The sequence below is a fragment of the Condylura cristata genome, unplaced genomic scaffold, assembly GCF_000260355.1.
Source record: "Condylura cristata isolate star-nosed mole 26May11 unplaced genomic scaffold, ConCri1.0 scaffold00002, whole genome shotgun sequence".
NCBI classification, from domain to species: Eukaryota; Metazoa; Chordata; class Mammalia; order Eulipotyphla; family Talpidae; genus Condylura; species Condylura cristata.
In genome coordinates, this window is record NW_004567103.1 from 47,322,102 (window position 1) to 47,338,451 (window position 16,350).

The 16,350-nt window shown below is 37.3% G+C and overlaps 1 protein-coding gene across 3 annotated transcripts in view; it reads left to right on the forward strand.

Moving 5' to 3' along the window:
- The window catches only part of ABCB11 (ATP-binding cassette, sub-family B (MDR/TAP), member 11), a 56,748-nt gene that overhangs the window by 23,347 nt on the left and 17,051 nt on the right, over positions 1-16,350 (forward strand). Inside the window, exons 11-18 of one of the 3 annotated variants that reach the window (XM_004674570.1) lie at positions 875-985; positions 3,139-3,264; positions 4,856-5,059; positions 6,563-6,733; positions 7,211-7,412; positions 8,583-8,658; positions 12,902-13,004; positions 14,228-14,392. In XM_004674570.1, coding sequence (XP_004674627.1) covers positions 875-985; positions 3,139-3,264; positions 4,856-5,059; positions 6,563-6,733; positions 7,211-7,412; positions 8,583-8,658; positions 12,902-13,004; positions 14,228-14,392 — 1,158 coding nt within the window. The remainder of the gene's footprint in view (positions 1-874; positions 986-3,138; positions 3,265-4,855; positions 5,060-6,562; positions 6,734-7,210; positions 7,413-8,582; positions 8,659-12,901; positions 13,005-14,227; positions 14,393-16,350) is intronic. The other 2 variants (XM_012726010.1, XM_004674571.1) reach the window with 2 other exon arrangements.

Consider the following 16,350-nt stretch of genomic DNA (forward strand, 5'->3'; position numbering starts at 1 on the left):
TGTAATGGTTAAGTTCTATATTAAAACTCACTGCTAAGAGTAACAGAGGTGATAACCAGCATATCAACTGAAGGTTGGCTGTATTTGAAGACACTACTAGAGGATGTTCAGTTAATTTTAAACATCATTTTCATTAGATACTCAAGCATAGAGAACTAATGGACCCCAGCTTAGTTGACTAATTGCATGGCCTTAGACAAAAAGCTTAAACATCTCTAAGACTTCTCTACTTCTTTAGGTGAAAAACCTGTCTACGTAAGTTGTACAAAAATGAAAAGAGCCTGTTACAACTCTGTATATGTTCTTCCATGGTATTTCAGTAATATAATTATCTTTCATGATATTTCAATAATATAATTATGAACAATTGTATTACCTGCTCTCAATCATGTATCAGTACTATACATTATATGATTATATTGGTAGTTTATAATATTAATAGTATAATAACATATCGTAATATATCAATAAATAACACTAATAAGGAAATTACGTAATAATTATGTAATACTTTTGTGATAATTATGTAATAAGACTAAGTTTTGTAATACTATGATTTCTTAATTAAAGTAATGTTTTTAATTACATATTATTGTTTGTGTATTTTATATTGGTTTATATATTAATATATTTATCACTGTATAATATACACATATTAACAGATATAGGATCTCATATTAATATTCAATAAGTGAGCATAAGTGATATTACCATTATCAATAAATATTAAATGTAGAAGCAGTTTACCTTGAGCATACTTCTGCAATACTTTTCCTGGTTATCGTTCTGTTTTATGAGTAAATTCAAACTGAGTTGGTCAATAAATACAAAATAATACATGTGATTGTTAAGTTCCTTTCATATTCCACTCTAGAAATCAATCATTGACTGCATGTCAGAAGATGGTTACAAGTTGGATCGCATCAAGGGTGAAATCGAATTCCATAATGTGACCTTCTACTACCCATCCAGACCGGATGTGAAGGTAAGTGCCAATCTTTACTCCAGAAACAATGGCATTTTCTTCTTTGTAATTCATTTATAGACCAATATTTTTTTCTTTTTTGAAGTATGATTCAGTTTCCAGGAACAAGGAAGATAAGCACGTTTCTCTGGAAGTATCCTTGTGTGTCGAGTAATTTCTTAGGCAACAAACCACATTCCTTTGTGATAACCATGTTTAAATCCCTCTGGTGGGAACACAGTGTGTCAGTACATTCAGGTTAAGTCAGCTGTATGAGCTGCTGTTGAAATGAGTGGCAGGTCCTGTCATCATGGGCACATGCTAAATAAACTTCCAGGCAATAGAACAATCTAGCACAGTGCTGGCAGCTACCTCCTCAGAGACTGCGGGAGGTGCACCTGAGTACATAGCAACTGCCAGCCCAAGGAATCTGTCTCTGTAGTTTTTTTTTTGACTTCCCGTCTGTAAGGTCACAGGGGTCACTGAGTCAGTTTTCAGAGGAAAGGTGATCTAGTGACACTTGTACTCCCTGTCCTGTATGGGTGATTTTCCAGGCACACATAAGATTTCCCTGCACACGTTGAGCAAGGAGCTCTAAAATCAGAATGTACTCCTCTTGAATGAACTGACTTTGAAATGAGACTTATTCTTCATTTTCAATTGAGTATTTGTAGCTGTAACTAATATTTCAGTTAAATCAACCTAGAACTAATTCCAGTGCAATTTAATTTTGACATTATGCACCTATGCCATATGGGGTCAAGATTCTAGATAACAATCATACATATGCTGGATGTACATGTTAAATTCTGATTACATTTTAATGTATTTTTATTCATGTTATATATAACATGTACTTAAACATTAAATGGCATAACACAGTGTTTTGTAAAATATAAACCACAAGGTAGTACTCACTCAGTAAAGATTTTCAAGGGATGTCTAAAAACTTCCTTTAATGTATCTGTTCAGAACCAGCTCATAATAGCTTCTCAACAAATCCTGTTTGAATTAAAACATACTTGTTTCTGTTATGTCTTCTATCCCTAATATCAAGTTTGTTTTATAAAATCTTCCAACTTAGACCCCCAAATATTCTTCATTCATACTCTGAGTATGTAGGTAGCCCTGCTGGGCTTTACATTATTGGGGCTTGGATGATAACAGGCACACTGATGCCTGCTGACCCCAGGGAAGTGTACACCCAGCACAGCCCAAGAGGAAATATATTTGTAAGTCCAACTCTCCAGTGAGAAATGAAACACATGTGACATTTTATCACACAGAGCACTCCAAACCACCTTACATAGTAAGTATAAAAATAACCATTGAGGCCCTCCCTGGTGGCGCAGCGGGTTAAAGCACAGCACTGAGAATATAAAGCCACTTCAGCCTGAGTTCAATTCCCGCCTGCCCCGGAGGTGACCACATGGCGTGGCAGACCTCTCCTGACCCGCCCGCTGCGCCCCTCAGCAGTGTACTTCGTTGATCTGCCTGTTCTGCTCCCCACTCTGTCTCTGGTGAAGCCTCTCACCGCCCCTGAGCCTCTGGCCTGTACCCCAGTTCTGTATGTGCAAATAAATAAATCTTTAAAAAAAAAATCACCATTGAATCAGTAAAAAAAAGCTATCAGATGAGTAATAAATTATTTTCTGGTTCTTCCCTCTGTAGACTTCCCAGCACTGGTTACTAATATTTAGTAACCAACGTTTGTCAGATAAAATTATTCAAATAATATGTCCACACAAGTGGCAAGTATATGACAGGTTAGATTTAAATTAGTCCATTGTTAATCTGTCACCAGTAATTGGTGTTGTATTTCTAATTTTAATGGCTTTCCTGACTTAACTAATTGGGATAATCTCCTTGAGGTATCCTAGTATGTCAGATGTTTTTAATATTAGGTTCTGGAACATACTTATAAAAGTTGTAGTGTTTGTGTTCATTTATTTTGTGTTACAACACAGCATTTTGTTGGTTATAGCTATCTGTTAAATAAAGCATGTGCTGAATATTGAAACCTCATCTCAGGCATTGTTACTAAATTGTTGGTTATAGATGGCTGCTGGTGGGTATTGCTTTGGGACCATAAGTAAACACAGAGTGTTTTCACAAAGCATCCTAATGTACAGCCTAATTGTTGGCAACCTGAACATTGTCCTTTTCTACTGCAGATTTTGCATAACCTCAGCATGGTCATTAAATCAGGGGAAATGACAGCCATAGTAGGATCCAGTGGAGCTGGGAAAAGCACAGCACTGCAGCTCATTCAACGATTCTATGACCCCAATAAAGGCATGGTGCGTATTTCCAGAAATCTCTCAATATGTGGGGACAGGAGAGTGCAAGTGGATGTATATTGGTTCAAACAAAGTCCTAGCACACAGAGAGAGCATTCTGACACTGGAATAATTATCTTCATGAATTTGGGGTTCTGTTCTTTAAAGAATAATTTCTCCTTTTATTGTGGTAACATTAAGATACAAACATCAGGAATTGCCACTGTAGGGCACCCACCACCAAATCACCCATAACCCACCACCACAGTGCATTATATTTTCTTCCTTCTTATTCCTATTTCTCTCCCACTTTCTACCCACTTTTGATACTTCAGTTCTGTAGTCAGTTTTCAAGAGTTAGCTTCTAAGATTTATTCTCCATTTCTTACTTTGGTTTCTCTATATCCCACATATTAGTGACATTACTTGGTGTTTATTTTCCTACTTCTGACTTCACTTTAGGTCATCTCTTCTGGTTTTATTATGTCGCTGCAAGTAGCATGAGCTTCTCTTTTTGGATGGCTAATCGTATTCCACTGTGTATATAAAACACTGCTTCTTGATCCACTCATCTGTTCTTTGGGGTACTTAGGTGGTTTCCAGTATCTTGGCTATTGTAAATAGTGCCTCTGTGAACATATGGATGCAGGTTTCTTTCTAATTAGGGAGTTTTGACTGGCTAAACTGGACTAAGTCCTGGTGTGGTGGCCATGTTCAGTGAATAACCAGTCCATTCATTCAGTGTAGATATACTCCAAATAGTATTGCAGCCTCTTCAGTTAACTAACATTTTCATTGTATTTCAGCAAATAATTATTGTTTCCAATAATTACATGACTAAAGTTAACAGAAAAGATTGTGCGTTGCCACTTTAAGAAGTTGGATTTTTTAAATCACAAACTGTCTTTTTCTTGGGTTCATTGGATTATAAATATATACTGCAAGTAAGAAAAAATTAATAAAAGTCACTTATCACATATACTATGTCAAATATTTTATTAAAATGATTATTTTCACAATGACCCACAAGGGTAAATATGCCCATTTTACAAATGAGATTGAGACTTGCCCCAGATTTTTTTTCACATTTTTGCTAGTAGTTAGTTTTATTATCTTGACCTATTTAATGTTTCATTTGTTTTTGAACAGGAAAGTGTTATTTGATGAGCTTAGTCAGAAAGTAAGTTTTATCGTTAGATTTAGAACCAAGATAGGGACCATTACTTATTGTAATGAAAAAGACACTTGCCCTTTAATTCTTCATTGAGGGCTTTCAAATTCCATTTTTAGTCTCAAGTCAAAAGAAAGTAAAAATGTTGAAAGTATGTTAAATAACTGACTCTTTATTGAGGAATTAAAAATAAATCACTTCTGTTCCTGGAACAATCAAATTAAAGTGAGGAATCTTTACCTCATTTGTGTTTCTACAATGAAAATTACTACAACTGTATTTGACTTCATTTATATATTGTCATTGTCACATGGCCAGTCACATTATAAGGGGAACTGTTTCTGTTATAGTTTTGCCAGTTTTTTTCCTCATCATACAGCAAACACAACACCTACCATGACCCAGAACCCTAAGATGTGATGTTGTTCACATGTTCTCCAGGTGACTTTGGATGGCCATGACATTCGTTCTCTTAACATTCAGTGGCTTAGAGCTCAGATTGGGATCGTGGAGCAAGAGCCTGTTCTTTTCTCCACCACCATTGCAGAAAATATTCGCTATGGCAGAGAAGATGCAACCATGGAAGATATAGTACAAGCTGCCAAAGCAGCCAATGCCTACAACTTCATCATGGACCTGCCACAGGTACTTTAAGCCTCTCTTTCTGGGGGGAAACCAAGAAGTCACAGGAGGAGAAAAGATCATATAATAATACACATTGTCTTTTCATTTGGATACTAAATTTTTAAATTCTGATGATCATGTTTTAGTTTCATGAATTTTCCTCTTTTTCTGAAAAGATGTTAATAAATTAAATATTCACTAAGCTGGGTAATATGAAAAATGTTCCCTTTGGCATAGATACAGTTTCCTCGTTCCATCTATTAACCATTTGTCTAAAGAGACAATCAGCTCATCATGTGGCAGTGACTTGTACTGCACTTTTTGTTTGTCATTGTCATTGTTTCTTAGTTTTCTTGTACTTAGGTTGCTAATACTGTAACCTTAGTATTGTACATTCAAAAATTCCTCATTTACATTAATTTTAAACAATGACAACAAAAATTATCTCCATACTGTTACATGGATTTTGTAGTAAATATCCTGCTAAATCAAAAAAGGACCATTTTTATTGTGTGACACACATGGAGTGCCAACTGTTGTGGGCACTGTTCTGCACATCCAAGAATTCATTCAGCCCTCACAACCACCTGCCAGGCAGTTATTATTATTATTACCATCTACAGATGGTGCTGAGAGGTCAAGGTCAAGGTCAGTGGCAGGAGAGATAAGGCTCACAGCGCAGGTGGTCTGCTCCAGAGACTGTGCTTTAGAACACTCCCTATTCACTCTTCAAAAATTGCCTGTATGAAAGAAATGCAGCTGTGAGGATGATATAGTTTAGTGGTTGAAAAGCATGAAGTTTTATAAATCCAAAGTGGGGAGGAAAAGAAAAAAAAAAAACAGGCATGAAGCTTTAGGATCAGAGCATCTTCATACAGATCCTAGCTTCTCTACTGGTGAGCCTTGTGAATTTGGGTAAGTTGCTTTACCCCTCCTTACATCCTACAGTTCCTCATCCATCAGGTGAGATGAGTAGCAGTGCCTTCCTTGTGGGTATCTGTGAGGACTAAACAGGTGATATATGTAAAGAGCTCGTCACGCTTGATATATAGTAGGCACTCAATGCACATGGGTTAGTAAAAACCGAATGCAGTATCCACACTTGATTATGAATTCCAGCTGAGTGGAAGTAATGATGATAAAGCTAGTTTGAGCTTTATTTACCACATAAAGATAGCTTTAACAGTGTGTTTGCTCTGTCATATAACTAGAGAAAAGGGACAAGGCCTGAGATGTACTTAATTCTCTAAAATGAGTTTTGATTAACTTTTACTTTAGTGGAAACAAAGTTGAGACAAAGAAGCATTTATACAGCCCAATAGACCTGGAAATGAGTGGGTAAATCTATCTTGTACATAAATATTGATTAGCCAATAACGTATTTCAGGAAAGGTTATTTCTTTCAGTGAAATTTGGACATGTGAAATTCATGCTTGAGGAGAAAACTAGGAAGGACCTGGCAATAGAGCTCTGTCAGGAACCATCAATTTTCTCCTCTTCATTATTGTGTTATCTTCCTTCTAGAAATTTGACACTCTGGTTGGGGAAGGAGGAGGCCATATGAGCGGTGGCCAGAAACAAAGAATAGCCATTGCAAGAGCACTTGTCCGACACCCCAAGATCCTGCTTTTGGACATGGCCACCTCAGCCTTGGATAATGAGAGCGAAGCCATGGTGCAAGAGGCACTGAGTAAGGTTTGTTGAAGACTGAGTTTCAACCTGTATGGAAATGCTAGTGCTGATGCTGCAGAAAGGCAGGAGGGGAAAGCAGGAGCTAAGAGGACACTGGCCGCTAGTAACACTGCCAGTGTGTCTCATCTCCAAAATACTGGCTGACTACCTTAGTTCCCAGAGTTGAACAGAAAATCACTTCATAGTTATTTGGTTCCCGAAACTGCACATTATAAGATTTCAGTTTTGCTAAGTTGTTTATGTGATTTTCAAATTTTTCCTTATTTGTTTTTAGCTGTTGATTAACAGCAACAACTGGATCAACACGTGATTATGTTTATGGACTTGAGAAAGTATCCTGGTCTTTGCTAATCTTCTTCCAACCCTGGATTTTCCCAGGAACCAAGGCTTTGACTGACTTGTGGATTCTGCAATGACTCGAAGGTCAATGTCAGGGCAGTCTTACAGTCGCATTTAACAGTATTCATTATATGCTTACAGATTCAGCATGACCACACAATCATTTCGGTTGCTCATCGTTTGTCCACGGTTAGAGCTGCAGACATCATTATTGGTTTTGAACATGGTACAGCAGTGGAAAGAGGCACTCATGAAGAACTGTTGGAAAGGAAAGGAGTTTACTTTACTTTAGTGACTTTGCAAAGTCAAGGAGATTCCGCTCATAATGAAGGGGATGTAAAAGGTGTGTGCCTTTCCTATTATGCTTGTTCATTGTATTAATAGTTAACATACATAATGTTTAATGGATTTCTGTGCATTTAGGTGCAGACTGTCCTACCTTTCCCCACAATCCTGGGCAACTATATAGTTCCCCAATATATAGATTATAAAGGAAATGACAGAAGCTGAGGAGTCAAGTCCTTGTCAAGTGAGAGAACTAAAACCCTGGTCTTCAGTGGAGTAACATTCTATTCCAATACCTCCCCTCCACTTTATGACCCCATGCTTCAAATATGAGAAAATTCATAGAGGGTCCTGGGCACAGTAGGTGCCTTTATTGGTTGAGTAAACTAATCAATGATTAGTTTTATGCTTTTTTCACTAATGTAGACAGATGCTTCAAGCCCACGTGTCCCTTTCTCTTTTCCATATGACCTTTCAGATTTGGTTGTTCATTCCAACTTATGTTGACCACCTATTACAAACTTTTTCTACCCTACCCCATCATGAACTCTATTGTGTGTAACTACTGCATACACTAAATACATTTTTATTCTAATAAAGATTTTCTATCAATTTGATGAATCTATCATTGTTTTGCAACTTTTATTGGACTCCCCTTAAGTTTTTAATAAGCATGCTGTAGGTTATCGAATAGCTTATAGACTATGATACAATTCAAAAGATTTGATCCTGCGTAGTATTTTACATTTTTTCATTAGAATGTAGTGGACAAATGCTGTATTCCTTATTGCAATACAGTTAATAGAAAGCCTTAGAGCAGTGATAGTCTAAGCAAACATAATTTTTATTTAAAAAATAGCCTTAATGAACTAGTTTGATTTTATTTAGATTTTTAAAGATTTATTTATTTATGCGTACAGAATTGGGGGACAGGACAGAGGTGCAAGGGCTAGAGGATCCACCAGAGAGCCAGAGTGGAGAGCAGAACAGGCAGATCTACTGAAATACACTGCTGAGGGGATCAGCGGGTGGGTCAGAAGAGTTCTGCCATACCATGTGGGTCATTTCCTCAGTGGGGGCTCAAACTCATGCTGCAGTGGCTGCGATAGCTTCATAGTGCTGTGCTTTAACCCATTATGCCACCAGGAGAGGTTCGAAATAGTTTGATTTTAATGTGCTTCTGCTTATTGTGTCTAATACTAAGAATCACTCATGTTGCATTGAATAGGAAAAGCTGAAACTGAAGATGCTGTACATGAGAGCAAACAGACCTTTAGCAGAGGAAGCTACCAAGCTAGTTTAAGGTAAGCTCAAACCTTGGGACATTTCTAAAGACTGCAGTTATCTTGAGATTCCTCTATAGTTATGGGGTACCACAAGGAGAGCCCTAAGAATAAACTCAGATCTTGTGTAATGTGAATATGCAAATGAATCCTTGGTTCCCAGATTAACATTTCTGTCTCCACTTCACGTGGATTATTTTGTTTAACTTTGGTCTAATTTTATTGGTAGTAGTATCATGATAGTGAATCTATAGGCTTAAGATGTTATTTGTTAGACTTAGAGGGGATTTAAAAAAAAAACAAAAACTGGGTTAAGTTCCCCACACCCAAGCTAACTATGCCTGAAGCATTGTCTAACATTGACATCAAACTCATGCTTTCAACTCTACTCTTTAACCTACCAAGCTGCCATTGAATTACAATTTGACTACGCCCAGCATGAACTACCCCAAATCAAATCATTCCTTACCTAGATGACATAAAAAATGCATTGAAATGTGTTGAAAGAGGATTTCTTTAAAAATGAATTATTTCTTTTTCTTTGGATCAATATCAAGGTATTCGTTTTCAAAACCTATTTTGGGAGTATGCTATTAGTGAGGCTATTAATTCAGCCTTGCATTCTGGTTTAAGAATTCAATAAAATAATTCCTTGAGATATTAAAAGCCTTTTTATTAACCAGACTTATGGTGAACATTGCATAATATATACAGATGTCAAATCATTATTTTGTGCACTTGAAGCTAATATAATGTTATATGTCAGTTATACCTCAATAAAAATATGTATTAAGAAGAATTTTATACAGTAGCATTTGTTTTATTCATGAGAAAATTATTCAAGGTTGTTCCCCCCTTAAGAGATTATTAATAGGCAATGGGAAGACAGCATATTTCTCTAACATTGCCTTAACTATTTCAACATTTGAGACTGTGCTCTTAAGAAAGTCTCTGTTACAAGACTTGCCTATTCAAGAGAGCTAAGTGTTTAATGGAAAGTGGTTGGAGAGGCTTAAAATAAGACATCGGGTAGCTACTCCAAGTAGTTTGAACTATATTAAAAAAAATAGTTCACTGAGTTTATACTGAAGGTGTTTTATTTTTCCTTTTGAGAACAGGTCTATTCAGGAAAATTTGAAGACATGCATTTTTTCTCAATTTGGAAAATAATAAAGCAGTATCTTCAAATTATTAAGTAAAAAATATTAAAATGGCCAAAATTATTAAATAATTTTATAGGTAACTGTTTAATCATTATGTTTAATCATGATTTCCTATTGGAATTAAAAAATTAAATTATATGGGTCATTAGAATCATTACCTGAAGATACCAACAAATTTTTTAAACACAGAGAATGTATAGGTGTCTCTTTTGATCACTAGGTTAAAGGTTGTGAAGAGGTGTATTCTGTGATCAAGTTGGGAAAAAAAGTAATATTTCTTAACTTTTCAGGTGAATAAAATTCCACCCATTCTTAGTAGTTTATTTGCACTTTTTATTTGGACCAGATCACTATTTTTATTATAAACATTACCTATTGGGCCATTCTCACAAATTACATTTTGTTGATTAGAGTGAGAAATTCAGAAATACAATTTACATACAGAAAGTAGCTTTTAACCTCTTGCAGAGAAAGAATTTTGATGAAGAAGGTCTATTAAAAATGTCTCTTATGTGCTATGTATTACAATCATATATATATATATATACACACATATAAACGAAGTGAAATGTTAATTTCTGTTTTATTTTCTTGGATTTTTTTCCTTCCTATTGACTAAATGTGTCTTTCATAATGTATTTAGGTTCAAGAATAATTTAATGAATAACTAATTAATTACTTGAATAATAATGCTGAGAGAGAGGGACATTTATTCCCTAAATTAGCTGTTTTTATGTGTGATAAAAAGTGATTGGCAGCCTCTAGGAGGGAGTGGCAGATGTCATAGGTTCTGAAAAGTGCTGTGACAGAATTTTCAGCCTGGTGTTATGGTGGAGCAGAGTAGTTGCTGGCAGGTAGCAAGGCCCCTGCCTACCACATTACTGCTATGGCCTCATCAGGATAGTCTAGGCTAGAGAGGTGTGCTGATGTGTGTATAGAGGGGGAAGGGTGGAGTGGAGAGAGGGAGAGAGAGCTAAGAAATGTGATAGTAATCCAAGGACACAAGAATACACATCCCTGCTCAGAACTAGGATGTAGTCAACTATATTTTGTCATCCTCCCCTATTCCATATACACCTACCATGGTTTTCAAGACTGTGAGTTTGTTTTTTAGACCCATGAGCTCAGGTATCAGCCCAATCACTCATGCTGCTCTCTCCACACATACTTATTCCTCACACCTTCTGGAGAAGATGCCTTGACTGTAGTCACCTACTCTAAACAAATAACTTATTACTGCAGAGTATCTGGCCAGGCTAGGGGAAACAGAGTGTCCCAGAGGCCAGTGTAGTAGCAGGGAAGAGGTGACGAGTGATTTCATACCTGGTCATAATGAGACGTGGCAAGAGTTTGAACATGCGAGAACAAGAGAGGACTTGAGATAAATGCAGCCTGTTGAACTTGGGTGACTAAGAAGGTGGCAGAGACATCAACAGAACGTGGGAACAAATTAAAATAATTATATTGATGAGTTACTGCCTTCTCAAGAAGGCTAGATGAGCTTATGTAACAGGCAGACATCATGGTAATATTTGTTTTAGTTAATTCTATCAGTATGTAAATGATAGATTTGGGAAGCTCTGAAGCAGACTGCACTGTACCAGCCGAGGTGGAGGTCTCCTCAAGGCTAACATCTATCTACCTCTTTTTATATCATATCACTTCAGATTAGCTGCTTAGATAATGTAGCTTCCCTTCTCTCAAGTCTTCAGCAGTGCCTCTATCGCTTAAAACAGTTTGCAGATCATTAATAACCCAATCCATCCTGGTTTAACCTTTAAAGGGGTTAACTAAATAGTTCAAGGCTGCTTTGTCTTCAGTAAGGCTGGGCCTTGTAGCTGCTCAAAGTAGAGGTAGTTTTTCTCCATTCCTTTCTCAGCTCTATTTTTTTTTTTTTTTTTTTTTTTTTTTTTTTTTTTTTTTTTTTTTTTTTTTTTTTTTTTTTTTTTTTTTTTTTTTAGTTATCTTCGTTTTCCAGGAAGCTTCTTGCCTTGAAGGTCTTAACACAATCACCAGCAGATCCTACTCACTTCCAAATTTACTCCAGGAGAGTAGTCAATGTGCAGAAACTTCAGGGAGAAAACAACCCACACCAATCACTTCCCACATCTGTCCTGTACTAAGCAAATGGAACAAGAGCCATGCCTCCATCACATCCTTTTGTTCACACTGTCCTCCGCATCAGAAATGCTCATCCTTTAGCCCAAGCCTACCTAACTGCCTCTTCCCTGAAGCCTTTCATGCTAACATCAGCCATACATTTTTTTCCCTTTAAATTTCCCTACATGTTTGGTGAAAATGCCTTATAGGACTTACCACTTTCTTTGCTCTAAATTTGGGTATACATGTTATTCTTCTAAAAAATTTTAAGCTCCTTGAGGGAAATCTGATTGGTCAGCTTTGTAATCTTCGACACCTGTAGCAGGTGCCCAGTAAGTCCCTGGATAATGAACAGATGTGTGAATGAGTGATAAATACACTCATGTGTTATATTAGTTAGATTTGCTAACCAAATGTATTTTTAGGGGCTTTATATAGCTGGAGAAAATTTCACGTGAGGCCTTATTTCTTATTACCAGTTCATTTGCATCCAAGTGACATTACACAAAAAATAAACATCAGGGATAAAAGGAGAGAGAGAGAAGGGGGGAGGAAGAGAGAGAGAGAGGGAGAGAGATCAAATCAACAATATAATCTACAACTAAAACGATTGTAGATTTTATTTCCCACAAGGGAGGTAAAGGCCATGAACATTGCCATGGTAACAATGACCAGAACTGTGTGGGATTGAAATGCTTTGAATCTTGGGCTGATTCTTTTTTTTTGAAATAGTGTGACAACTTTGCTCCCCCTTCTTTTCTTCCTCTTTGGGGACACTTTGAAAGCAGGTTTTAGCTTGAGACCCAGAACAACCATCTTGATTCACTTTAGCCTAAAAATAGCTCTGCCCAACCTAGTTAGGAAACTCCCCTACCTGGTTACCATGTGACCTACCAAACATTTCTTTTTATTTGACACGTGTGATGTCAACTTGGACACTTGTGAGTTCTGTCCCAACCTGCCCACAATCTACAGATTCTCATCTTTCTGTTTGTTTACAGAGCTTCCCTCCGGCAACGCTCCAAGTCTCAGCTTTCTTACCTGGCTCATGAGCCTCCATTAGCAGGCGTAGACCATAACTCTACCTACGAAGAAGAAAGAAAGGTCAGGTACCTCCCGCTCGTGGGAGAGTGGGAGAAGTCTCACCCAGAGACTAGTGTATGCCCTTTAACCCTGAGAATATGAGTCTGCACAGGTTTTGCCAGCTGAGTGAGTGGTCATGACACGTGCAGATGTTGAGGACGGTCAAGAGAGAATTTAAGGTGAAGGCAGCAACAATTCAATCATAGCTCTGCTGCCTTCCTCCCTTCTATGTGGCTTGTAGCTCAAATGGCATGGGCCTGACACCAGGCTTTTGTTTAAACTGAATTGAATTATTTAATTAAATTGACTTTGTAAGCCAAAGAAAGTATTTGAAGCCCTTGCTGTTACCTGTTCTGACATTTAGTCATGTGCAGGGTAATTACTATGTTTATGAAAGAACTGTATTTACTAATTAATAGTTTCATATGCAATATAATATAGATTTACTTAGCATGCTTTTGTAGAAAAATGAAAAAAAATTAGTGCAAATCTCTATAAGCCACCTAAAATCTTTTCTCAAAGTCTGTAATAAATTTAACACATTATTGAATAAATAGGCCTGCAACCAAGCCCTGATTAATAACTACGGCAAAGAAAAATGACCTGGTTCTGGATATTGTGTTTGCCTTTAAAAAGAACATTACTAGCTCTGGCACGTTGGTGGTCAGTAAAGAGATCAAAACAGGGAAATCTTGAACTCATTTTTACTCCTTATAAAGAAATTCAGAAGTCTGAATAGATTGCCATTTACTCCTGGGTTCTAATTAAGAAAAACTTTACAGGCAAAATATGTAGTGTGCTCTTACTGTTGACATCACTTACTACATTTCAAACATCATTTTGCCTTGTTTTAATACATTGGACTGCCTCAGAGCTTTCAGCAGTTATTAGTTTTGAGAGCTTTGACATTTATCAAGGACATACCTTGAAAATTTCACATCCTTGATTTTTTTAATTGGAGAGTTCTTTTTCCCAAAGATCCAACATATTTGTTGCAATGATGAAAGGAGTCCCCTCCAGATGAGGGGGACTCTGGGCTCTGTGTCCAGCAACTCAAAACAATTCCTCACAAAATAATAGGTCACTGTCTCTTCAGACCTTTCAGGCCACAGGTAACTAACCAAACCATGATTCATCAATCTGTGAATGTCAAAAAGCCTGCTGCAAGTAAACAAACAAACAAAAAAGACAAAGTGTCTATGTGTACCTGTTGTGTGATTAATGAGACCATCTCTCCCCTCAAGGGCAAGGACTTCCCTGAGGAAGAAGAAATTGAACCTGCCCCAATGAGGAGGATTCTGAAGCTCAATGCTCCAGAATGGCCCTACATGCTGGTAGGGTCTGTGGGTGCAGCCATCAATGGGACAGTCACTCCCCTCTATGCCTTTTTATTCAGTGAGATTCTTGGGGTAAGCAGAGAGCTGCCTTCACTTTATTCTCCTCATACTTTTTGTTTATCTCTCCTCTCAGTGGATACTGTAGCTTCTGATGTGTTGGCTGTTTTAATGTATTTAGTGTTTTTTTTGTTGTTGTTAACTCTTTTTCCACATCTCGGTGTGTCTTCATCACACAGAAGGCAAGAAGGCAAACTAAGCAATTTTTGAGTTGGCAGGACACGTATATAGTCATTGTGTCTGAAAAAATCCCATTCTGTGGCTGCATTAGGAGGGTAATTTACCTCAATGCAAACCAAATCAAAACACAAAGTAGGTTTTTGAATTATACAAAAGGATGGCAGGGTCATTTTGATCTTGCTGAACAGATGACAGACAAAATTTGGCTTATAACAAGTGGTAGTACCTATTATATAATTTTCGGTTCTGCTGACTGCACCACTGAAATGCGGAACTGGAAAGAAAACAGGAAAAGGGAAGTAAAATAAGGAAAATTCCAAGGTATTTTGATATTTTCCATCTGACTTTATTGCTATAAAAATAGTAAAGCTTTAGTGTTACCTAAGCACTTCTTATATAATAGTTCACTAAACTTGCCTAATAACCATCTAAGGTGGGTATTCTTATTGTTCTCATTTTGCAAAGGAGGACACTAAGGCATAAGGAACTTAGTGTGACAGATGGTGGGTCTAGAGTTCCAAACAGCGGAGCCAGACTCCAATAAAAGCTTATCACTGCAAGATGTGTTACCTAAATCGTGTTTTCATAGTTGAAATTTCCATACTCAGACCACAAGTCCTATGAGGTCAACAAGGAGGAAACATAGAATATAGAAATCTATACTGACCTACTCAAGGTGACACAGGCATTAGGTGGTAAGGCCCAAGAAGTTTTTATTGAAGCCTCATCTCCAAAAAGGATTTCCCAGCACACCACACTGTCCGAAGAGTAAGTAAGAGCCCAAAGTTTTAGTTTTCCCATCTACTGTGGCTTTCAGCCTCACTGAAAGAAGTCCTGAAAAAAAAAAAAGTCCTTATAAATATGAATTCTATAGACAGACCTGGATAATAAGATAATAAGCAAATGCCAGTCGACTGACTGGGGAGGGCCTGGGCCAAGATGCAGAAGTTTCATACTGCCCCCTGGTGGTTAGTGAAGAAACGGTGCTAATTTCAGGGAGAAAACTGTAAATATTGGGACCTTCCAAGCTGGTAGACTTAATTTCTGGTTATGTGGAGAACTTTCTGCTAAAAATATTTTAAATTATTAATTTACATTCCTCAATGCCTAGAAAGTACAGTACCCCAAATTTAATTGAAATTTTCTTTCATTCACTGCAATCAATTTTGGTTGACAATTTCCCTCAACCCTGTGCTATGGTCTCTGGAATGAATGAAGTCATGGTGCCTTCCCTAAAGGGGTTCCCAGTCTCTGAGGAAGACAGACATGAGGCAGAAAAACCCAATCATCTTCAGAAAATGTTTATTGATCTCTTATTATTTGCCAAATATTGTTGCTGGTTTTGAGAATAAAATGGGGGACAAGAAAATCAGAGCCTCCTCCTGCTGCCATAAAGCTGACATTTGAATAGGGTGAGGCTCTGGGAGTGTGTGTACTGAGCAGTGGTATAGTTGTAGAAGTCGAAGGGGAGAGGGCTGATTCTATATAGGAAAACTACACCCCAAGTTTTAACTTTTAAAAGAAACCCAGATTATTAGCTTTTTTGCCCATCATTTCTAAAAGCAGGGGAGAAAGTAACTAAACCTTGTGTGTGAACGGCTGTGGAGAGTCCTGGATTCCCCCGCAGGAAACTGTTTTTCTGAAACTGGCTCTTTTAGTTATTTACCAGCTGCTGTATGCTTTGAGACTATATTCTGATACTTCTCTGGATGTTGTTTCCTCAATAACCTCAGTCTCAGATGGATAGAGTATGTTTGCTCTCCTAAGCCAATTGCAGTTAATGCTTTGATAGT